We start from the raw sequence: 24,361 nt of genomic DNA, 5'->3' as shown, positions 1-24,361 counted from the left end.
TTTGGACCAGGTCAGATTCAGAACACTTAAACGCCTAGTTGGACGTGACGAAGTTACGTATGTCTCTGATTACCTACGTGACAAATTGGCCCCGATTCCTGCAGACACCGCCTAATTTTATTTAAAGTTATATCCGTCATTTTCATATCCGTCGAAAAGGAAAGGGACGGATGATTCACAGCTCTTAATTTAAAGAAGAATGAATGAATGAATGAATAACCCGGGCGAATCAAAAGGTACGTCGCTGGTATGCAATCCGTTTGACGTGCTGTCTACTTAACTGTGTCGGGTTATTGACGGATGTAAAATTTTTAGACGGTTGGTTTAGATTTGTGCTTAAAATTGACGTGTGTTCCATAAATTTTATGCTTGTCGATTACCCGTCCCTTTCCTTTTCGGCGGATAAGAAAATGACAGATATAACTTAAAATAAAATTAGATGGTATTTACAGGAATTAGCACCATTGTATTATTATAATAAACAGCTGATTGAAAGACCGTTTTATAAAATTGACGCACCTTTTGTTTATTTTGTAAAGACCACAGAAACACCCTGTATATTTTAGTAAAGATATTTGTGTTAGTGACATCGTAAGGAATACTGAGAGGGATGATTCAGACCATGATTCCGAGTTTATATCAAGTGGAATTTCTTGTCGGAAAATTCATGAACATTTTAGTTTTTTTTTAATTATTTTAAGTATGAAACTCCATACTTTTGCGACGGAAAATTCCACTTGTTATCAGCTCAGAATCAACCTGAATCATCCCTTAAGTATTCGTTACGATGTCACTAACATCCTGTATACTATCCTACAAAAATGTGCCACCGAAATCAAGAAAACCTTTTGACGTAATTTCGGTGGCATATTTTTTACGATAAAGTAGCCACAGCGATATCGTAATAAATACTAAGGGGGATGATTCAGCTCGTTCTGAGTTAATATCAAGTGGAATTTTCCATAGCAAAAGTATAGAATGGAAAGTAATTTAAAATCATGAATTTTGCGACGGAAAATTCCACTTGGTATTAACTCAGAATCACGGTCTGAATCATCCCCCTTAGTATTCGTTACGATGTCACTAACACCCTGTATATTTTTAAAATCTTGGCTACAAACAAGAGCCTCACAGACAATACGACTCAAACCCGATGATTCTAAGATGTGTTGTTGTGTGACCTTTCTAGACTGTCCTCAGTTGAGGCGACCTCCAGGTCTTCCTCTAACTCAGCTCAAAATCGGTATTCTTAGACGGAGCCTCAACCTTAACTCGAGTTTGCTCCAGTAAGGCATGACGTCATTAATTTCGTATTATTATGTTGGCAGTATGACATGCTCGACTCCAGTGATTTAAATCCTCAAGTTGAGGGCGTAAATGTCGACTTAAAATACCAAATTGCTCAGTTGAGGTCCAGTCGAGTGAAGGAAGAGTCTAGTTAACATCTTAGTGATGATGATGACGATGTCCTCTCAGAGGTATCCGTCGACGGCGACACCCTTAGCTACACTTATAACTCAAATGTGACTCTCTCTTGTGCTTCTTGCAACAGGACTAACATCTTAGTATAGGGGTTTCAATCGACAGTTACTGAAATGACCTATCATTCAAGAAATAATAACACCGCCAAAATTACAATAATTTCACCTAATCATATTATTTTTTAATCATAAATTAATTGAAAGTAATGTCGGCAAAAACTCTTCCCTAGTTGTAACCTTATATATATTTGTAGCTTCTTTTAAATGTTTTTTGATTTTAATCGCTAATTCTGCGTCATCTTTCGCGATATTACAATTGTGCATGAACGGTCTTTGAATACAAAAGTGCGCATCTAAATTGTTGATTGGATCACTTAGATTATTTTTCACATTATACTTATATAAATCAAAAACATCCGGAACAGTTTCGATTTTCTTAAACAGTTCCCGCTTTACAGGAGACCCTAGAAATATAGAGATCATATTATTTTCAAAATCAAAGTCAGCATAATATGAAAAAAAACCTCCTAATAGTTTATAAAGGGAATCATTATTTTCAGACGGATAAATATATTTAAAATGTTGTTCAAATGCGACGTTCCAATTTTCCAACATTTCCGGTGGTGTATCTTTTTGCAGTTCGTTAATTGGCGGGAAAATGTTAATTTGCTGCAAATAAAATATAACCATTAAGCTCCATGAAACACCGGGCATAAAAGGCGGAACGGCTATTTGATGCATATTTGTCCAATGTTTAATAACGACCATTAATTTTAATGTTCTGTGGTCTGCGTAAAATAAATATTTAATTAATTCATTTTCTGTTTTGAGGTTAAAGTGGCTGAATACGACATCTACGGGTTGCCCAGTGGGTTCATGACGTAATTTCAATAAGGGCACTTCATTGTCAGGGAAAGTTCCAATGATTTTGTATGAGTCGTCGATTTTTAAAATGTCTGCCGCTATTCGAACTAAGTTTCCTGGTGTGTCCTTTACATCTGGGATGTGAACGTATAAGTCTATATCGCTGGTGACTAACGCTAAACCTTTAGGAATCGATCCAAACACCTCAAGTTTGCAATCTGAAACAAAATAATTGAAATATCACATAAATGTACTTAATGAAAATGATGTAAAATTTATTGTACATCTTATTGAGTTTCTTACGCCGCTTCTCGTGTACATTAACATAACAAAAAAGCCTATACACGTCCCACTGCAGGTTGATGGTGTACCTGGCCATAATCTCCTGAAGTGTCGCTGCAGGTCTTGCTTCAACTCTTCACAGAGACCCACTTGTGCTCGGGGCATCCTCACCCTCCGGACTAGGGCGTCCACTTGGCCTTCGAAGACTTCATCATCACGAACGTCCAAGCAATCTGTTACAAAATAATATTTTTAGAAAGTGCTTTTTTACTTATTTTCGGTGGCGCAAACCTTTTACGGTGGCACAAAATTACAGACAAAAAAAATACAGTGTAATTGACAACGTAACGAATAGGTACTGAGGGAGATGATTCCGTTTTTTACCTAATTTCGATTGTACAAAATGTACAAGATGTTAGTGACACCATAACGAAAACTTTGATTGAGGGATGTTTGGTTTTTTTTTAATTTCTCTTTGTTCTTATTTTTTTTTATTTTTTGTTTCTGATTTTATCTACTTAAGTACTCTATCTATCTCACGATTCTGAGTTGATATCAAGTGGAATTTTTCGTCGCAAAACTCATGAGAATGTTTAGTGTTTTTTTTTTATTATTGTATTGAAAATAATCGGGATTCTGAAGTGGAAGAAACGAAAGTGACTCAGGATCTTAGTGAGTAGAATTCCGCAGTCTCCAACGCAAAATAAATATGAACATAGTGGTAGGTGTTGTAAAAAGCTTAAAACGGCCTAATATAGTTTGTCGTAGTGAGTTTGGTGCGAGTTCAGATGGTTCCGAACATTCCGATATCAAATACATAAACAAGCGGCAAAGAAAAAGGGTAGACAGATATGTCTGCCCGTAGAAAATTATGGATCTACCTACTCCACTCCAATCTGCAGTCATCCCGTAATCATGGCACTTGCAACAGTGTCGAAATATCGGGAGTCTCATATCCCTATTTTAAACGCGGTAAGAAAGGTAATTATGATCTTATGTACTTAATCTATGTTAAAAAAGTAACTGAAGTAAGTACTTACTTTCTTTATCAGCTGATGTTACACAAATACATGTAAATAACATGAAAACTATCGGTATTTTTTTTGCGAACTGCATTTTAGGTGGCAATATAGTAAAATAATAATTATTGTTGCTAGATAAGGTTCTACTCGCGGTAACGGTTATATAGCTAGTACAAGTCACGTACCTACATCTCTTCCAGATTAAAACAGAACCTATTCGGTACTTGTCTTATCCCATGACTAAGCCAATGTCAAGAACTCAAGAGCAAGGTAACTACCGCACGCATTTACAGGTGTATATAACTAAGTACTTATTAGAGATGTACCCACTCGTCGGGAAAGCCGACTAGTCGTTCAATATCATAGTCGGAAAATGGCCCCGATTCCTGCAGACACCGCCTAATTTTATTTTAAGTTATATCCGTCATTTTCATATCCGTCGAAAAGGAAAGGGACGGATGATTCGCAGCTCTTAATTTTAGGAAGAATGAGTAAACGAATGAATAACCCGGGCGAATCAAAAGGTACGTCGCTGGTATGCAATCCGTTTGACGTGCTGTCTACTTACCTGTGTCGGGTTATTGACTGATGTAAAATTTTTAGACGGTTGGTTTAGATTTGTGCTTAAAATTGACGTGTGTTCCATAAATTTTATGCTTGTCGATTACCCCTCCCTTTCCTTTTCGGCGGATAAGAAAATGACAGATATAACTTAAAATAAAATTAGATGGTGTTTACAGGAATTAGCACCATTGTATTTTGGAATAATTATGTACCCGAGCTTAATGGCGCAGCGGTAAACGCGCTCGGTCTGCGATTGTTGAAGTTAAGCGACTTTCGCAAAGGCCGGTCATAGGATGGGTGACCACAGAAAAAAAAAGTTTTCATCTCGAGCTCCTCCATGCTTAGGAAGGCACGTTAAGTCGTTGGTCCCGGCTGCATTAGCAGTCGACAATAACCACCAATCCGCACTGGGCCCGCGTGGTGGTTTAAGGCCCGATCTCCCTATCCATCCATAGGGAAGGCCCGTGCCCCAGCAGTGGGGACGTTAATGGGCTGGTGATGATGTACCCGAGTAATGAGAAAGTAGGTAATTATCACGTTAAAGCTGTAGAACCCCATCTATAAAAAAAAAAAAAAAAAAAAATATTTCAGACTAAGATTGTCCATACGATGTTAGATCTATATTGTTTTTGGTGAACGTAGCCTGGAAAGTCACTAATTAGTATTTCCCGGCTGTCAAGCGACTAGTCGGCCAAAATCGTATAGGCACATCTCTATTAAGTATAGTTGGTTACGTCAAAAAATGTAGGTACCTATAAATAGTTTCCTACCTACATTATATTCAATTAATTATTGTAAAAATATCTTATTAATTACACCAGAAAACGATGTATCAATTGTTATGTCCATTAGTAGCCACCTTAATGTGGAAACTGTCGTTAAAACTTGTATTTTATTATCAACATAATAGATATTAATGATTGAAGAGATGTGAAATTGGTACTTATATTTTGAATATAATATTATATAGATACCGACCACGGGGTCGATAACCACCCAAATCCCCTGGTAGTTGCGGCTTCCGAGTACATTCCGCCTAGGGACGGTACTGAAAAGTATCGGCGTCCAAAGGACGTAATATACGATCCCGACGACCCGATTACTCTAGCCATAGAGGCAGCCAATCAGCTCGCGACACCAAACACTTCAGGACACCGATACCGACTCCGCCGGCGTGATCGACGACTTCTCTCATTCAGCGCTTATTGCTATCGACCCACTAGGGTCGATTAATTCTTTCAAATATTTTTCTTCTCAGACGACGCCGAGCCGAGGTTGGCGCCTAACTGGGCACCCTCAGGCCTGTTGTCTAAAAACGTTGTACCGGGTGAGAACCTTCAGCGCTCCCCATTTGTCCGGCCAAGTAGTCAATGCCACCTGCGGCAAATCTACAATAAGTCACGTCAAAAAAAAAAGGTATACTTTTTGTATTGATTATGCTGATTTCTAAAGAAAACTTAATTATTTAGTTAGTAATATTGAAGAATAAAGTTTTTTGTTTTCTTTCAAAAAATACAAACAAGTAATTTTCTTCGTTTTCAGCCCTCATAACTTTACATTTTTTATGAACTACTTAGACGAGATCCCGTAAATTTCGGGATTTCGCGGGATTGATATTTCCAATTCCGCGGGATCTCGAATTTGCGATCTCAAGTCCGGATTGCATTCCTTAGTCTGTAGTATGGACGGGCATTTAGACAGGATGTTAGTGACATCGTAATGAATACTGAGGGGGATGATTCAGACCATGAAACTGGGTTGATATCAAGTGGAAATTTTTGTCACTTGCGGTTTAGAGCACAATTACTTAGTCGTTAGGCATATCATCATCACCAGCCCATTAACGTCCCCACTGCTGGGGCACGGGCCTTCCCTATGGATGGATAGGGAGATCGAGCCTTAAACCACCACGCGGGCCCAGTGCGGATTGGTGGTTATTAACGACTGCTAATGCAGCCGGGACCAACGGCTTAAACGTGCCTTCCGAAGCACGGAGGAGCTCGAGATGAAAACTTTTTTTTTTTGTGGTCACCCATCAGTCGTTAGGAATAACGACATTATATTTTTAAAACTTCGGTACAATAATATATATCATAGAAGGAATGCTAGAAGGAAAGAGAGGAAGGGGAAGACCAAGAAGAGCTTACATGGATCAGATTAAAAAAAGGTTAACGTCGTGTCTTATAGGGAAGTCAAGGAATTGGCCTTTGATAGACTGGAATGGAAAATGCTACACCGACAAGAGCGTGGCTCTTAAATTGATGATGATGACAATAATATCTACAGACAGAAGTGGACATCTTACATTGAGATGTGTTATGGTACCAGGAAATAATAACTCTAGTGATAGCATATCGATAGTCATTTATCGATAATTTTATGTTTTTCCAGTACCCACCTAGCAAACATTGACATTCATGTTAACAGCATAGAATAAGGAAATGTAATTAACGGCAACTCCGCTCCCCACCAGCGGCTGAGCTAGGTTTACCTCACCCCCTCGGTCTTACTTTAGTCTTCAATCACACACAGATGCGCGTGTACGATAACGTCTATGTGTAGTGTCTGTGTAAAACAAAGAGTTAAGTGTCCAGGGTATGAATACAAAAATCGTTTTTCGTACTTTCCACATCATTTCAACTGTTTTAAGACAGTAGTTAAACAAAAACTTTACAAAAAAGGTTATTATAAAGTTAGTGATTATTTAGAAGATATGAATGCATGGGATTAACTGTCTGAGAACTGATATTAGGCAGCTAAATTACTCAATTGTATACCAATATTCTATGTTTATTTTTATTTTTTTAAAGAACGTCTAGGCCCTGTGCCGAGGTTTTTCTTGCAGCTTCTTTTCCCCGGCTATACAGGTTGTGAGAAGCTGCAGTAGTTTTAGGCGGATGAAACGTTCGTTATGTAAAATTGACGATTCAAAGTGTAACTATGTTACCTATTGAATAAAGATATTTTTGAATTTGAATTCATTGCTTCTTTGGTATCGCGTAAGGACAACTAGCGCTTGTGTTACTACGCAATGAACGGCGGGTATTTAAAGTTAACATTTAAGTACGTCCTCGACTTGAGGACTTTACTCACTGGAGTCGAGCATATCATACTGCCAACATAATAATATGAAAATAATGTCATGCTTCCACTCAACTTTACTGGAGTAGGTAAACTCGAGATAAGGTTGAGGCGTCGTCTAAGAATACCGATTTTGAGCTAAGTTCCTTATGGTCGCCAACTACTAAGGGCGAAGTTGAGGACGGTTCGAGTTATTATCTTAGAATATGGGTCGTATGTGGGCCACGGATAGCATTAACCGCTTGGATAATGGAGATAATATTCGGCAGCCAAATGACTAAATTGTATAATAACATCTTATTTAAAAAAAGAACGTCTAGGGCCCTGTGCAGAGGTTTTTCTTGCAGCTTCTTTTCCCCGGCTGTACAGGTTGTGAAGTTGTAGTTTTACGCGGATGAGACGTTCCTTATGTAAAACATGACGATTCAAAGTGTAACTATATTACCTATTGAATAAACATAAGTATTTTGGAATTTTGACAGAAGTTCGATTGTGTAAGCTTACAAATAAATAATAAGTCATTTATTCATAGGTGTAAGCATTCTTTATCGATAACTAAATCGAATCACTAGACATATTTATTTTATTCGTACGGAACTATAAAAACTATCGTCTGAAAACCAAACATAGGACCGTATATTATGTTATTATTAAAAATCTTACAAAGAGTTCTAATTATAGAGAGATGCCGCGGGAGCATAGCCGGAGGGAACGAAGTATGCACAAAACGAGCATATATGAGGTAACGATCTTATTATAAAACTTTCCACATCATTCATTGCTTCCTTGGTATCGTACAACCACAACTAGCGCTTGTGTAACTACGCAATGAACGGCGGGTAGATCGATGTAGCCGTCCAGCCAGAAATGTCTTCGTGCGGCCCCTTCACAGGCCGACGTGAGTTAAATTGTAGATTTGCCGCAGATGGCATTAACTACTTGGCCGGACAAATGGGGAGCGCTGAGGGCTCTCATCAGGTACATAATTTAAGACAACAGGGTGCCCAGTTGGGCGCGGACCTCGCCTCTGAGCGTCGTCTGAGAGGATAACATGTGAAAGAATTAATCGACCCTAGTATGATGATAGCGATAAGCGGTGAATGAGGGAAATCGTCGACCACGCCGGCGGGGTCGGTATCGGGGTTCTGAAGTGTTTGTTGTTGCGAGCTGATTGGCGGCCTCTATGGCTAGAGTAATCGGGTCGTAAGTGAGTTAAGGCGACATGCGGACTCGTCTAAATTAGTGCTGACGGCATATCTCCCTTGTTTATATAATCCGTGGTCTTACCTATTATTCTACTGAGGTTGTTTCAGAATGGCAATACTTCCAGGCCACTCTCCCCTCGTGTGGGTTGTTAGGTCAACAACCAACCACCAACCGTGGTATCAGGGTCATTATTGAGCAGATTAAAGCCCTCAGCTTGTGCTTGTTACAACTGCGTACGTAAATAACCGGCAGTAATTTCTCAATTTGTTTCCGCCATATTATTTAACGTTTCTTTCGACACAGAAATTCGTTTCTTTTTTTTATAATAAGTAATGATTTGGCCGAACAAACAGCCTAGTCAAATAGTCATTTAGTAAATAAAAAATCTTAAAAATATATTTTTGAGGCAAATAAATAAAGAGTAATAAAATGAAGATATATTTGTTTTTAATGTTATTTTTACACAGCACAAAAGCGAATTATTGTGAACCTTACTTCAAAGCAGTAGCAGAGTCACACGTAAGTAAGTTACACCTGTAACTTTTCTCGACTCCGTCCCCAGTCGAGGCGAACTCGAGGAATTCCTCGAACTCACCTCGAAATCGGTATTCTTTGACATCGACTCAACTTTACCTGGAATTTACTCCAGTGAAGTTGAGTGGAGTCATGAGGCGGCATTATTTTCATAATTATGAACATCAGAAAAAATACGTAAGTTAGTTATTTAGAAGTTATTTTGACTAAGCATGGATCCCTGCTACAATGTTTAATTAAGAAGGTGTTTTCTATTTTTTTTATTATAGTAATTATTTATTTATCAACGCTTCAGGACCATCTTTACAGGACAGATCCCAAAACAACAGTTCACCAGAAATATACAAATTCCAAAGTAAGAACAGTTAATTCTATATTATAGGTACATACCATGTTTTTTTTTTTATATAAAGAACGTCTAGGGCCCTGTGCCGACGTTTTTCTTGCAGCTTCTTTTCCCCGGCTATACAGGTTGTGAGAAGCTGCAGTAGTTTTAGGCGGATGAGACGTTCGTTATGTAAATATTGTCGATTCAAACTGTAACTATGTTACCTACTGAATAAAGATATGTTCGAATTTGTGACATACAAGAGGACCCCTGGAACTCTGGCAGGCGACAAACAATAATATATCCGTATTTGGTAAATAAATAATTTTTACTTTTACTTTACGATACTTAATTTAATAATTTTCTTTTGGACAGGTCTGTGCTTTAGTAAACGGAATGGAAAATGAGAATACGGGAAAATCAGTAGGTAAATCATTTTATGTGTTTTGATTGTAATTCTCGAACCACACACTGAAAGCTAAGATACTGAGGTATGTTACTAACTCTGTACAACATACATACATACATACATAAACTCACGCCCGTAATCCCTAATGGGGTGGGCAGAGCCACAAGTAATCAAAGACAACTTGCAGCTACTGTTGATACGATGTCGTAAGCTGGATATGATTGAACCTTATGGTGATAAGGGATCAGCCTATCGCCCATAACATTAGTCCATCATGTTAGAGGACACAATCCCTCTGTCGGTTTTTACGACATGCCCGGGAAGACAAGCAGCTGAACGTTTTCTATGTTTTTTATTTGCTCCCAGAACAGCATAGAAGAACACTGTACAAATCATCATAAATTCATAATGTACATTTTCCCATTTGTACTTTTAATTTTAACTCTTTTGTTTCCAACAATACATAATTTTGTTCAATATGTATACGTTATAGATTTAACTCTTATGTTTGCTAAGAAGATTTATGGCTGTTTTAATTTAGAAGCTAATTAGTTTTTAAGTTTTATACATATTTATTTATATATAATTATATACACCTAGATATATACGTTTTGTTGTTGTAATTGTGAATGCTGTGTGTACCTGTTAATTGGAGCACATATACAAAAACTAATTTAAGTCTTGCATTTTATAACTTTACAATATGTGTACTGTTCGTATACTTACCTATCTTCATCACCATCATCAGCCCATTAACGTCCCCACTGCTGGGGCACGGGCCTTCCCTATGGATGGATAGGGAGACCGGGCCTTAAACCATCACGCGGGCCCAGTGCGGATTGATGGTTATTAACGACTGCTAATGCAGCCGGGACCAACGACTTAACGTGCCATACGAAGCACGGAGGAGCTCGTATACCTACCTATCTAAATAAATAAAAAGTAAATAACCAATAAATAACAGCCTCCGTGGTCTAGTGGTTAGAGCGTTAGGCTCACGATCTGGAGGTCCGAGTTCGATTCCCGATGGGGACATTGTCGAAATCACTTTGTGAGACTGTCCTTTGTTTAGTAAGGACTTTTCAGGCTTGATCACCTGATTGTCCGAAAAAGTAAGATGATTCCGTGTTTCGGAGGGCACGTTAAGCCGTTGGTCCCGGCTATTAGCCGTAAAAACACCTCCACCAACCCGCAGTGGAGCAGCGTGGTGGAGTATGCTCCATACCCCCTCCGGTTGATTGAGGGGAGGCCTGCCTAGAGTGGAGTAATGGTGTGTGTGTTTCAGTTCTCTCGTTACCAGCAGCAGAAGCCTTCTCCCATCAAGTGGATCTTCTGCTCCACCGAGTGAAAATGCCACGGCACCAGGTGGACAAGTTTGCAGACTTGCTGGCGGACACGACCAGGGTATTACGAGAAAAGTGGCCAGGTGATTTGCATACATTAAACGAGACCCCGTTACGGGCCCCGCCGGCGTGGTCGACATTTTCTCTCTTTCAGTGCTTATTGCTATCCGCCGACTAGGGCCGATTAATTATTTTAAATATAATTCTCTCAGACGACGCCCTGAGCCGAGATTCGCACCTAACTGGGCAACCTCAGGCCTGTTTCCTTCAATTTGGTAAGAGCCGTCAGCGCTCCCAATTTGTCCGGCCAAGTAGTTAATGCCATATGCGGCTTATCTAGAAGGTGGGCAGAGTCAAAAGTAATCTGGATACCGCTTGAGCGTTGGGCTCAGACCCGGAGGTCCTGGGTTCGATTCCCGGTGAGGACACATCTAACGAACAAATAAACACACTTTACTATATTATTTTTTTGGGAACATGGCCTGGATAGTCATTAATAAGTTTTTGTTTTATTTTAGAATGCAAGCTGGTCCCCTTTGGCTCTGTACCGATGGGCTTGGCGACTATATACAGTGATATAGATTACCACGTGTACCTTCCCGATTACGTCACAACTACACCACATAACAGGGTACTTACCGGGTTTAAACTTCTGAAACAACATCCAGAAATGTTCGACAATGTCAAAACAATTCTCAATGCATCGGTCCCTGTAATAACTTTCCGACATAAAGCCACAAAATTGTACTCCGATTTGATTTTCAACGATTTTGCAGGCGAAAAAGAAACTTATTTGGTCAAATATATCCTCAGTTTTGACCACAGACTGTATCCTGTGCTAATTATCGTGAAATTTTGGTCAAAAATTCACAAATTAAACACAAATGGTATGACAAACTTTGCGTGGATATTAATGGTAACTTTTTATTTTCAACAAGCCAATATTTTGCCGCCAATATTGAAATTGCAAGTGCCTCATAAAAAACTTTTTATTGACAACTGGAACGTGGCCTACGAAAAAAAATACGAAGACTTATATTACAATGGCAACCCCGATTCAGTTTACCAGCTTCTAGGGAAGTTTTTTACTTATTTCTCAAAGTTTGATTTTGAAAATTACGTAATATCGACATTTACCGCGTCTTCTTACAAAAAAGAAATTTTTAGAAATTTAGAAAGAGTTCCAGAACTTCTTGAACTTTATAAATTTAACGTGAAAAATAATATCACAGAGGCTTTAAGTTTGGAAACTTTATGTATACCACATCCTTTGATTCATAATAAAAATGCTTGTAGTAAGATATTAAGAAGCCATGCTATGAAGATAATAAAATATATCCAAAAAGCCGCTAGATTATTTAGGGAAGTAGGTGAAAATAATTATTTAAGCGCCATTTTGACTATGAGTGTTGAAAATTGATTTTATTAATTCTATACGTAGTACAAATAAAATCATACGGAACAAATTGGTGTTTTGCTCTTGGTTACAAGAACCCTCTCTCTTTTATTTACACCACACACATCTATAGCATAGAATGGCAACTCCCCGCTCCCCACCAGCGGCTGAGCTAGATTTACCTCACCCCCTCTGTCTTCTTTCTATAGTAATTTCGTATTTTGACGTTTAGAAAAAAGTATATTGTTCGTTTCCCCTAGTAGACTTTAAACACACCCCCGGCACTTCATACGAACAACCTCGTTTTACACAGACACCACGCATTGACGTTATCGTACACGCGCATCTGTGTGTGTGACGTCTGGCGCCATACGATTCAAGACTAAACTGTGTTCGAGAGGGGTGTGGTGGGGAGCGGTGAGTTGCCGTTCTATAAAGTCCGTTCAAGAATGATCTTCATAAAAGGTAAACAAACCTGTTACTACAAAGAATGTTCGAATTTAACCTTAACTACGCAAAGTATTCTTCTAATAACATCCGTAGCACTCAATAGATGTATGATTTCTTAGCTCAATGCGAAATTAACGTAAAATAATTATAAAAACACATTTTTTCACGTAAAAACAAAAATCAAACAAAGCCTCACAAAAAAGTTGACATCATAAATTCTTGTTAATCTGTGGTTTACTATTAACGTATTAGTGAAGGGACATTTCATTGGGGTCAGGAAAACGAGTCAGTTCCGCGAATAACTTAAGTGAGTGTACTGTACTTAATAAGCCGACTCTTGCAGAAAAAATGACTTTCAAGTGAGTTAGTGTAACCACAAACAAACATAAAATATATCTTTTAATATTGTCATACAAAAAAATTCAAACAGCCCAAGAGAGTCAGTTCATTTTGATAAAATAACTTGAGCTAAAATCAATTCAGCACTTCACTAGCATGCCGTTTGACACAGATAAAAAATATGGGCAGCCATATTTGTTTACCTTTTATGAAGATCATTCTTGAACGGACTTTACGTAGTATCCTTAATCTATGATATTAGTTTCAATTATCGCTTGTGGAGTTTGATTCTGAATCTTCATCTGTCTCTAGGTATATCCATTATATTATTTTCTGTTATATTTGCTTCTGTGGTATTTTGTGTTTTGACAGTTTTCCTCACAACAGGTACTGGTTTGTCTTTATGTTTGAGTTTGCAATGCGTCTTGAGCGTGGAGCATTGGGTGAACTTCCAATCGCAATAAGGACAGTGGTATGGCTTTTCACCCGTGTGAACAGACTGATGTTTCCTCAAAATCGCTTTAGACTGGAAAAAAAGAATCACATAGTAGGATAAAACCCGTATACAAAGATTTACTACTACCGTAAATTGAACATCATAACATAACATAAACAGCCTATATACGTCCCACTGCTGGGCACAGGCCTCCCCTCAATCAAAGCCAAAAAGCCTAAACCATAGAGGTTTGTCTCGACACCCATCTTAGACAGCGCCTCAACTTTAACTCTAGTTTACTCCAGTATCATGACGTCATTATTTCCGTATTATTATGTTGGCAGTATGATATGCTCGACTCCAGTGAGTAAAGTCCTCAAGTCGAGGACGTAAATATCAACTTCATCATTATCAGCTCATTAACGTCCCCACTGCTGGGGCACGGGCCTTCCCTATGGATGGATAGGGAGATCGGGCCTTAAACCATCACGCGGGCCCAGTGCTTGATGGTTATTAACGACTGCTAATGCAGCCGGGACGAACAACGGCTTAACGTGCCTTCCGAAGCACGGAGGAGCTCGAGATGAAAACTTATTTTTTGTGGTCACCCATCCTATGACCGGCCTTTGCGAAAGTTGCTTAACCTCAACAATCGCAGACCAAGCGCGTTTACCGCTGCGCCACCGAGCTCCTCAACAGAAATGTCAAGTTAAAATACCAAAATGCTCAGCTGAGGCCAAGTCATGAGAGAGAGAGAGAGAGAGAGAATATACTTGTCACTTTCTTATCCGCCTTAATTACTATACACCCCTGCCTACCCCTTCAGGGATTCAGGCGTGATGCTGTCATGTTATCTACATTAACTTACTTTATAAGTCTTCCCGCAAATGTTGCATTCAACAAGTTTCAATGGCGTGCTATGATGCTTCGTCTTCATATGGCGGTTTTTTACATAATAGCTGTAAAATTTCTGAAAAAAAAAAGAACTTTTTGACATATTTCTACAAAGAGAATCAGGTCCAAATTATGATGGTAGGGAGTACTATTTCATACGAGTTTATTGACATTAGTTACAAACTGAAGTATGCAAGCGTTCCCTAGATAATAGGTATTTTCAAAACGTCAAGCTAGCGGGATCAAAGAACTGCCTTTATAACTTTGGAACCGTTGAAGTACTCATTTCGGTATTTTGCAGGGGGTGAGTACTATTTCGGTACTATTTTTTGGCGTTTAAATCAAAGCGAAAGACCTTGTCGTTAAGTCTCGCCAAATTTCGCTCACCGTCAAGCTAGCAAGTGCAATAAAACATGGCTATAAATCCAGAACCGTGATGGTACTAATTTTTTTACAACAGGTACTATTTTTTTCAATAAGAGTACTATTTTTTGGTATGGTCAAATTATTTTTTCGTGCCCATTTATTTTTTGAGGCCGCTAGCTTGACGCACACGAAAAAACTCTGTGGTGAAAAAACCTTCCAACCGCCATGGGAATGCCAGCCTAATATACAGGTTAGGTCACATACATCCGAAAATGCATTTCTCTGGAATGACGGTTTCCTCACGATGTTTTCCTTCACCGCTGAGCAGGTGATAATCATTTATGATCCAAACATGAATTCGAAAACTAATTCGATAATCATTAGTTTAGGAATTATTACATTTTTTTTCTTTTTCGTTGTTTTTTTTGTTGCAAGTTGTAGGGAATGCAAAATCGATCTCGCGAGATCTCGGAAAATGATTCAGGATCAATCAGAATTTCCTTAAGTTACACTTGTTGTTATGATCTGTTCCCCAAACGATGGAACATCTTACATCGTGTCCTGCGTGCCCGAACACCTGCACGCAGGAGGATCTGATGCGCGCTGCAGATAGCGCCATACTTGTTGCCAGCTTTTGGGCCGATACTATTTAGTTTTGCCATCGACACGATAGGAAGAGAACATAATCAAAACGACAAGTGTAACTCAAGGAAATTCGCCCCCGATCCCGAATCATTATCCGAGATCTCGCGAGATCGATTTTGCATTCCCTACAACTTGCAACAAAAAAAAAAACAGCTAAGAAGAAAAAATGTAATAATTCCTAAACTAATGATTATCGAATTAGTTTTCGAATTCATGTTTGGATCATAAATGATTATCACGTGCTCAACGTTGAAGGAAAACATCGTGAGGAAACCGTCATTCCAGAGAAATGCATTTTCGGATGTATGTGACCTAACCTGTATTAGGCTGGCATTCCCATGGCGGTTGGAAGGTTTTTTCACCACTGAGTTTTTTTCTACAAAAATTTTTTTGATGAGCGCTACAGATAGCGCCATACTTGTTGCCAAGTTTTGGGCCGATACTATTTAGTTTGCCATCGACACGATAAGAACAGATTACCCACTACATACTTACCTCATCGCAGAAATCACACGGGTACTGTGTCATTTTCGTATGCGCTACATTTATATGCAAAGCTAGATAGCTTTTGATGATAAATTTCTTTCCACAGTAATCGCATTCGTAACTGAAAAAAAAAATACACAAAATAAATTACAGGGTGTTAGTGACATCGTAACGAATACTGAGGGGGATGATTCAGACCACGATTATGAGTTGATATCAATTGGAATTTCCTGTCGGGAAAATTCATGAAATTTTTAGCGTTTTTTTTAATTAATTTCAGTTACATACTTTTGCGACGGAAAATTCCACTTGATATCAACTCAGAATCATGGTCTGAATCATCCTTCAAAGTTTTCGTTACGATGTCACTAACACACTGTATAAGCTTTTTTTTAAATGTACATTCAAGACGGTAGTACCGAATACCGAATACTGAGGGAGCGAATTCACACCATGATTCTGAGTTGATATCAAGTGGATTTTCCGCTTGGAAAATTCTTGAAACATTTGTGTTACCTTTTTTACAATTCTATACTTTTGCCATGGAAAATTCCACTTGATATTAACTCAGAAGAATGGTCTGAATGATGCCCTCAGTATTCGTTACGGTGTTACTAACACCCATACGTAATATTGTGATATGTCTCCCATTCGATAGGTCTCTCATAACACCAGCGCCGCGGCCCGTGCTAAGCACGTGTCACGGCATTATGCTGAGGGAGATCCTTTTTTTATTTTGGGCGCCTCCATTGTGTATTTAATGTCTGTATTATTTGTCTTCTTGTCTTTGTTTTTTTTTTTTTTGTTCTATTTTTTTTTTATTTCCTGTAATGTAAGTTTGTAAATGTGGCGTCCAATATGGAAATAAATATTTTCTTTCTTTCTTTCTTTCTTTCTATATGCCCCACTTTCGAATCAGGGACCTCCGGATCGTGAGCCCAACGCTCAACCACTGGACCACGGAGGCCGTTACACACAGTACAGTCTAATGATGCTACGTTAAAGGAGTTATAGTATTGGAAAAAAAGAAAAGGAGAGAGAAAAAGAGAGATAAATAAAGAAAAAAGATAAATAATGAAAAAATACGGACAAAGAATGAATGAAAGAGACAGAAAGAGAGAGAAAAAGAAGAGAGAAAGATAAAGAAAGAAATGGCTTATGGACAAATGTTACTATAATTTGAAGGAATATTTTGAACATAAAAATAAATAAATTTTGTAATTTTTTAATAATAAGTATATTTTCAATAATTTTCTTTCAATGTACCATTTCTTTATTTTTTATTTTCTTATGTATATTTGTACGCCTGCATGCAGGCCGAACACATCACAACATTGTTATTTAAATTATTTTACCACCTTTATTGTATCTATGTGTTCTCGCAAATAAATTGATTTGATTTGATTTGAAAGAAATACAAACAGAAAGAGTCGGAAAGAATGAATGAAAAAGAGGAAAATAGAAAAGAAGAAGAGAGAGAAATAAATTATTTATTATAAAATGACTATTGCTTATTCTATCATAGTCAGGTACTGACCTTGCTGTGACCCCATGATTTTTCGACGTCATCAAATGTGATCTGTACGAGCTGCCCGATTTATAAGTTCTATTACATTTTTTGCAGTGGAATATTTTTTTCTGGAGCAAATAAGAAAATAGGTTATAGTACAAACATATATTAATATGATTACACTAAATCCAAAGTTAAAGTTAAGCAACTTTAGCAAAGGCCGGTCATAGGATGGGTGACCACAAAAAGTTTTCATCTCGAGCTCCTCTGTGCTTCGGCACGTTAAGCCGTTGGTCCCGGCTGCATTAGCAGTCGTAAATAACCATCAATTCGCACTGGGCCCGCGTGATATTTTAAGGCCCGATCTCCCTATCCATCCATAGGGAAGGCCCGTGCCCCAGCAGTGAGGACGTTAATGGGCTGATGATGATGACACTAAATCCAGATGATTTAATCATCTAGTGCTACTAATCTACTGCTAATAAACTAGTGCTCCTAATCCAGTGCTCCTAATCCAGTGCTCTTAATCCAGTGCTCTTAATCCAGTGCTCCTAATCCAGTGCTCGGAATCCAGTGCTCCTAATCCAGTGCACTTAATCCAGTGCTCCTAATCCAGTGCTCCTAATCCAGTGCTCCTAATCCAGTGCTCCTAATCCAGTGCTCCTAATCCAGTGCTCCTAATCCAGTGCTACTAATCCAGTGCTCCTAAACTATTGCTCCTAATCTAGTGCTACTAATCTAGTGTGTATTCTTCTTCTTATTGTGTGGGTTATGAGATGGTTTACCAACCTCATCGACCCTGGTGTCAGGGTTATTATTGAGCCGCCAAAGACCCCTGACATGGCTCATGTAACGACTACATACTTACATCACAAAGTAGTAACCGAGACCAACAGCTTAACGTGCCTTCCGAACCACGGATCATCTTACTCTCGGACAATCAGGTGATCAGCCTTTGGCGGCTTAATGATAACCCTGACACCAGGGTTGATGAGGCTGGTATTCCACCTCATAACTTACACGATAAGAAGACGAATGAATGAATGAATGAATGAAATCTCTATCATCATTATCAATTTAAGAGCCACGCTCTTGTCGGTGCAGCATTTTCCATGCTACTTTTTTAGGAAAAAATAGGGCAGTGGTTTCCCTCTTGCCTTCCGCCCCGCAGTACTATGTCTGACGCGAATGAATGGCGCCCAGAGTAGTCTATTACAAAGCCATACTAGGACTCCTGTCCTTCGCCTCTGAATAGTACTGACAGTTACTGCTGCCCCCTGTCAGGTTCCAGGTTACAGTCCCCGTGACAAATCTCACAGTTGTGTGTGAAATCTCTATAAAAAAGGAAAATACCTCGTGAACCTCCATTATATGTATCTTCAGTGTATTTTTGAATCTGAACGCCTTATTACAGTTCTTCACACTACATTTGAATCGGAATTTTGGCTTTCTATCCTTTATCCAATCATGATTTTCCCTGGAACATATAACAACGACTTAACACCAGCTGGCTCTGTATGACAACCGCGCCGCGTAATTTATTTATTTATTTATGGTTGATTTCAGGTACTAGTCCCATAGCATTACAAATTATAATTTACATTTCAATACAATAAAATAAAATACCATACAATAAAATAAATTAAATTTAATGTTTAAGCATGTCAACAGGATATACATTATATCACATATAAATAATCTTATACATTGTTTTAAGTTTACGCGGTAATTGTCATAATTAAAGCACATAGTAACGGGTTCTTACCGCGTTTAAATGGAGATATGAGACTCCCGATATTTCGACACTGAGAGTCTATCGGGAGTCTCATATCTCCATTTAAACGCGGTAAGAACCCGTTACTATGTGCTTTAATTATAAATAATCTTGTTTTTTTTTTGACGTGACTTATTGTAGATTTGCCGCAGATGACATTAACTACTTGGCCGGACAAATGGGGAGCGCTGAAGGCTCTCACCCAATAATCTTGTTAAAATTCGTGTCATGTATATAAAAACCGTAGTATATACGTAGATACTACTATCTTGTTCGGGCACGCACGTGCTCTCTGTTCGAATGAGGCCCTCAGATTTCTTAGTACCGCGAAAAAAATCGTTGACCCTATGCTCGTAATGCCAGTTTTTGGATAAGTATTTTAAAATGCAAGCTAGGCCTGTATTGGGCTGGTTTTCCCTTCGCGGGTTGGAAGGTAAAAAAAACCGGACCTGTCAAATCTTCAGGTTAGGTAAGCGGACCCTGTGAAAAACGCGATAATGCTAGGGAGACGTTGATTTATAAGGCACACTACATTTCTTTTTAATGTTTTTTATTCTACAAAAAGTTTTTTTACTAAAGAGTTTTTTCTTTTTTTTGCGCCGCGCTTTTTTTCCTACTTGGCAGTTGTCAGATAAGTATTTAAAAAAAATACAAACGCTTCTTTTATACCTCATAAAATATTTTATTTTCTTGAAAAAGTTTTATATATAAAAAAAACAAAATTCTTTATTACTTTCAAATTTCGCGCTAAAATGGTTAGTCACCACGTGACATTCTGCCCAGTGACGTCAGATTTCAATAAACACATGGCATAAGAAGACCAGGTATGCTCAATTCTATGACAAGCCGCCATTGTTAGCCCATTGATTAAGTAAGTGTTACCATTCAATTGGTATCTCCAACATTTCAAGGACGTAAATTTTATTATTGAAAATTAAGAGAATTACTGACTGACGTATTGAATTACTATTACTTGTCACATATATAAAAGGGCGTCGTCTAAGAGGAAAAATATTTGAAAGAATTAATCGACGCTAGTGGGTCGATAGCGATAAGCGCTGATTGAGGGAAATCCTCGACCACGCTGGCGGGGTCGATATCAGGGTCCTGAAGTGTTTGGTATCGCGAGCTGACTGGCTGTCTCTATGGCTAGAGTAATCGGGTCGTCGGGATCGTATATTAAATCCTTCGGACGCCGATACTTTTCATTACCGTCCCTAAGCGGGATGTATTCGGAAGCCGCAACTACCAGGGGATTTGGGTTTTTGTAGTAAGTGGAATTCTGTGGTCTTTTGGCTGTGGACGTATGTTCTATGGTCTGTGGTTGCATCATACTTACGCTTCATGGTCTATGAAGTCCTTATAGGTGTCAAATATTCTACCACAGTGTTTGTATTTACATCGTAGCATTAGTAAATCTTGTTTTATCTTTCCTTCATCATTGTTCTTAAGAATATTCTTCTCTTTCTCTGTTTCTTGGATATTCGAACTGTAAAATGTCAAAAAACATGTCAACATAACCATAGCATTTTTGTTTTGACGTGACTTATTGTTTATATGTCGCAGATAGCATTAACAAATGGGGAGCGCTGAAGACTCTCACGCGGTACAAAGTTTAAGACAAGAGTCAGTGTGTATACCAACTCCCGGCGAGCGATTTTAAGTCCTATGTTACAAATTATTTATTTATTTATATTTCACAACTTTACAGTGCAAAAGCGCCAATGCGCCGTGAAACTTTCAATATAAACAATAATATAATTAAACATAGGAAACTTAGGTGTCATCATCATCATTATCATCAGCCGTACGACGCCCACTGCTGGGCATAGGCCTCCCCTAAGGATCTCCACGACGATCGGTCCTGCGCTGCCCGCATCCAGCGGCTTCCCGCGACCTTCACCAGATCGTCGGTCCACCTTGTAGCGGGCCTACCCACTGAGCGTCGTCCGACTCGTGGTCGCCATTCTAGAACCTTTCCGCCCCATCGGCTATCGGTTCTCCTCGCATGACACACACATGAAACTTAGGTGTAAACAATATAAAAATGTATTTAATTTTCACACATCAATAATAATAGGAACTAAATAGGTTACAGTAATAGGCGCCGATAATCACTTTAGGGTCAAATAATCTATAATATAAAAATGAATCTCAAAATGTGTTGGTAAGCGTATAACTCAACAACGCCTGGACCAATTTAGCCAATTCTTTTTTTTTAAATGTTCTTAGAAGTCCATTATGGTTTTTACGGTGAGAAAAAATCGTATATTTGCCGGAAAAGTTCTAAAAACAGCCCTTTTCTTTTCCCATACAAACGTTGTCTAACCATAAGTAGGAACAAAAAACTGCAAATTTACAAACATTACAAATCTTTTTGACTGGACGAAGTCTGTCGGGTCCGCTAGTTTTCAATAAAAACAACTTACACGAAATGGGTTCTCTTGTGCTGGTCGTACAATTCATTAGTGTCAAATCTCAATTGACAAATATCACACTTTATTGAGCCGTACTCCTGCAATAGACATCTCCAATTAAACAAATAAAATAACTTCACTAAACTGGAAGAGCCGTGGTTGCTCAGTTGGCAAAACGCTTGACTATGTGGCGGACCTAACTAGTTGACTAGCTAGTTCCGCCCACATGCAACAGATGGCGCCACCATTCAATAATGCAGTCCTGAAACGCGCTATCGAAGTTTACACAGCGTGACGCATATATACAACTTCCAACACGACTTAAGTGGATCGTGGAACCCTAGTCACACTACCAAATTGTGGCTACTGGGGTACTGTGCTCAGTTTGGTACCCCGAAAATATACTTTGACGGCAGCTCACCCTAGCCGCCGAGACTATATTGAGGCCGCAGCTTTGATTCGAATAAAATAGACCAATGATTTTCGAATTTGTTTTCGTACCCATGTTTGGATCATAAATGATTATCACGTGCTAAACGGTGAAGGAAAACGTCGTGAGGAAATCCACGTTCCCGAAAAATACGTTTATATATTATTTCCGTTGTTTTCCGTTCGCCTTAGAAGGTCAGACAGGCAGTCGCTTCTGACACAACGCGGACACTTCATACAAACAACCTCGTTTTACACAGACACCACACATTGACGTTATCGTACACGCACATCTGGGTGTGTGACGTCTGACGCCATACGTTGAAACTGTGTGCGATTGGGGGGACCTAGCTCAGACGCTGGTAGGAAGCGGGGAGTTGCCGTTCAATACGTAGTATTATTCCTTATTCTATTTCTGTTCTGTACAAAACCGAACCTGTCAAATCTTCAGGTTAGGTAAGCGGAACTTGTGGAAACGGGATAACAGAAGGGAGATGGATGGAAGCGATTCTGATTTCTGAGTATATAAGGTCAGGAGATACTTACCTCATCGTGTTGTCTCATATGCATCCTAAAGAAGTTTGCATTCTTGTATCCAAATAAACATTTCTCACACTTATATGTCGCTTCCTGATACATATCATTTTGTCTCTCTTTCTCTCTTAGTTGTAACATGTCGACATAATCTATCGTTCTAGCCTGTACTGTGTGAGGTGTCAAATCACCCCGCTCAACATCGAGAGAGTTGTCCACAACTGACTTTGATGTTGATATAACATTAACTGGCTTCACGAGCAAGTTGTGGCTTGAAGGACCGGATGTGACTTTGAGAGGGAACGCTGTGTTTTGAACTTTCAACATTTTGAAGCCAGCACCAATATTGTTAGTCTCGGCGATACTAAACGGGTTATCTTTACTAACAACTAAATTGATTAGGTCAGTTCTCACTTTGGCATGTTCATTTTCTGGTGACAGACTACCGGGTTCAATTATGTCTGCCCGTTTAACAGGTTTAGGAAATAATTTGGGCGGCTCCGGCAATTGGGGTACAGGTTCAGGTTTTGGAAATTCTAAAAGTTCCGTATCCAGTTCACAATTTATAAATTCAATGGGCATCATTTCATCATCCCGTGTAATACTATCAATATTGTCATCATTATTACTCTTATCATCATCATCATCTTCAGCAGGCTTTTTGTAATATACAGAACACGGTATTTCACTCTCCAAATCCTCTTTAGTTGGTTTTAGTATGAGATCACAATTTTTCTTTGCATTTGATGGTGCAGATCTCTTCCTCCTCCTTTTAACCTTTTTACCCTTAGGCTTGCTAACAGCAGATTCCTTTACATTTTCATCTTTTGGAATACTAGTTTCAGCAATGTCATGATTGTCCAAAAAAACTTGAGAAGCAATGTTTATTTTATCAGCTTTTGTATTCACGTGGAGAACTGATAGAGACTTTAATTGGATCTGAAATTTAACAAAGACAGACTATGATAACATCTTCTTCTTTGTCCTCGCCACTTCCCCGCATCGGATTTCCCAAACATGCGGCGCCAAGTACTTCGCTGACAAACATCGTCTTCTTCGAGACCCAGCGTCTTCATGTCCCTCTGGACATTTGTCAACCAGTAGGCACTGCACGGTAACCGCGCTGTGCGCGTCGCGAATTATATCGAGGCCTTCGACCAATAGCCGTTTGACGTCTGTCTACGTAGATACCATTCGTATCGTTTATTGGTCGACGCGCTCAATATAATTCGCGCTGCGCGCGGTGCGGTTATCATGCAGACCCAGCAGGTGGTTTTAGTACAAAGACAGAAAATTATAACACAGGGTGAAAAAGTAGGTAATTAACGCGTGAAATCTGGACAGCGCCATCTATATAATTTTTGGGGATCATAGCCTGGAAAGTCCGTCATTGCTTTTGATAATTGGAATATCTGCACTCCTTGCAGGTTAAATAAGATTAATAAAAAAAACCATTTAATTATTTCATCATCATCATCATCAGCCCATTAACGTCCCTACTGCTGGGGCACGGGCCTTCCCTATGGATGGATAGGGAGATCGGGCCTTAAACCACCACGCGGGCCCAGTGC

The 24,361-nt window shown here is 39.0% G+C and overlaps 4 protein-coding genes across 5 annotated transcripts in view; 1 reads left to right on the top strand and 3 right to left on the bottom strand.

Moving 5' to 3' along the window:
• LOC126379492 (zinc finger protein 846-like) overlaps positions 1-24,361 on the bottom strand; it is a 138,310-nt gene that overhangs the window by 61,342 nt on the left and 52,607 nt on the right. The window lies entirely within an intron of this gene.
• Positions 1-24,361, bottom strand: part of LOC126379421 (zinc finger and SCAN domain-containing protein 12-like) — a 56,726-nt gene that overhangs the window by 20,214 nt on the left and 12,151 nt on the right. The window contains exons 3-10 of one of the 2 annotated variants that reach the window (XR_007568330.1): positions 22,803-23,729; positions 21,840-21,925; positions 20,750-20,899; positions 18,990-19,113; positions 17,664-17,764; positions 16,136-16,247; positions 14,604-14,705; positions 12,810-13,825 (exon numbers count right to left, since the gene is read on the bottom strand). Coding sequence is in view for 1 of the 2 variants with exons in the window: in XM_050028173.1 (XP_049884130.1) it covers positions 13,598-13,825; positions 14,604-14,705; positions 16,136-16,247; positions 17,664-17,764; positions 18,990-19,113; positions 20,750-20,899; positions 21,840-21,925; positions 22,803-23,729 (1,830 nt within the window). In the remaining variant the exon portion in view is untranslated. Of the gene's footprint in view, positions 1-12,508; positions 13,826-14,603; positions 14,706-16,135; positions 16,248-17,663; positions 17,765-18,989; positions 19,114-20,749; positions 20,900-21,839; positions 21,926-22,802; positions 23,730-24,361 lie in introns of those variants that run through there. The other variant, XM_050028173.1, reaches the window with a different exon arrangement.
• LOC126379533 (uncharacterized) lies at positions 1,018-3,934 on the bottom strand. The gene is made up of 3 exons (XM_050028323.1): positions 3,668-3,934; positions 2,717-2,860; positions 1,018-2,563 (listed from the first exon to the last, which is right to left on the bottom strand). Exons 1-3 carry the CDS (start codon positions 3,741-3,743, stop codon positions 1,668-1,670), a joined length of 1,116 nt encoding a protein of 371 aa, XP_049884280.1. The 5' UTR covers positions 3,744-3,934; the 3' UTR covers positions 1,018-1,667.
• On the top strand, positions 9,744-12,556 carry LOC126379540 (terminal uridylyltransferase Tailor-like). The gene is made up of 3 exons (XM_050028334.1): positions 9,744-9,789; positions 11,057-11,197; positions 11,633-12,556. Exons 1-3 carry the CDS (start codon positions 9,759-9,761, stop codon positions 12,532-12,534), a joined length of 1,074 nt encoding a protein of 357 aa, XP_049884291.1. The 5' UTR covers positions 9,744-9,758; the 3' UTR covers positions 12,535-12,556.

Source organism: Pectinophora gossypiella, chromosome 29, assembly GCF_024362695.1.
Source record: "Pectinophora gossypiella chromosome 29, ilPecGoss1.1, whole genome shotgun sequence".
NCBI classification, from domain to species: Eukaryota; Metazoa; Arthropoda; class Insecta; order Lepidoptera; family Gelechiidae; genus Pectinophora; species Pectinophora gossypiella.
The sequence above is the reverse complement of the archived record's forward strand: the minus strand, read 5'-3'. Positions and strand labels throughout refer to the sequence as shown.

Excerpts from the sequence above, each read along its gene's own strand:
- LOC126379533 (XM_050028323.1), bottom strand. The coding sequence starts at position 3,743 with ATGCAGTTCGCAAAAAAAATACCGATAGTTTTCATGTTATTTACATGT. Across the intron at positions 2,861-3,667 it reads AACATCAGCTGATAAAGAAA|ATTGCTTGGACGTTCGTGAT; the intron begins GTAAGTACTTAC and ends ATTTTGTAACAG. Across the intron at positions 2,564-2,716 it reads CTTCAGGAGATTATGGCCAG|ATTGCAAACTTGAGGTGTTT; the intron begins GTACACCATCAA and ends ATTTTGTTTCAG.
- LOC126379540 (XM_050028334.1), top strand. The coding sequence starts at position 9,759 with ATGGAAAATGAGAATACGGGAAAATCAGTAG. Across the intron at positions 9,790-11,056 it reads GAATACGGGAAAATCAGTAG|TTCTCTCGTTACCAGCAGCA; the intron begins GTAAATCATTTT and ends TGTGTGTTTCAG. Across the intron at positions 11,198-11,632 it reads ATTACGAGAAAAGTGGCCAG|AATGCAAGCTGGTCCCCTTT; the intron begins GTGATTTGCATA and ends GTTTTATTTTAG.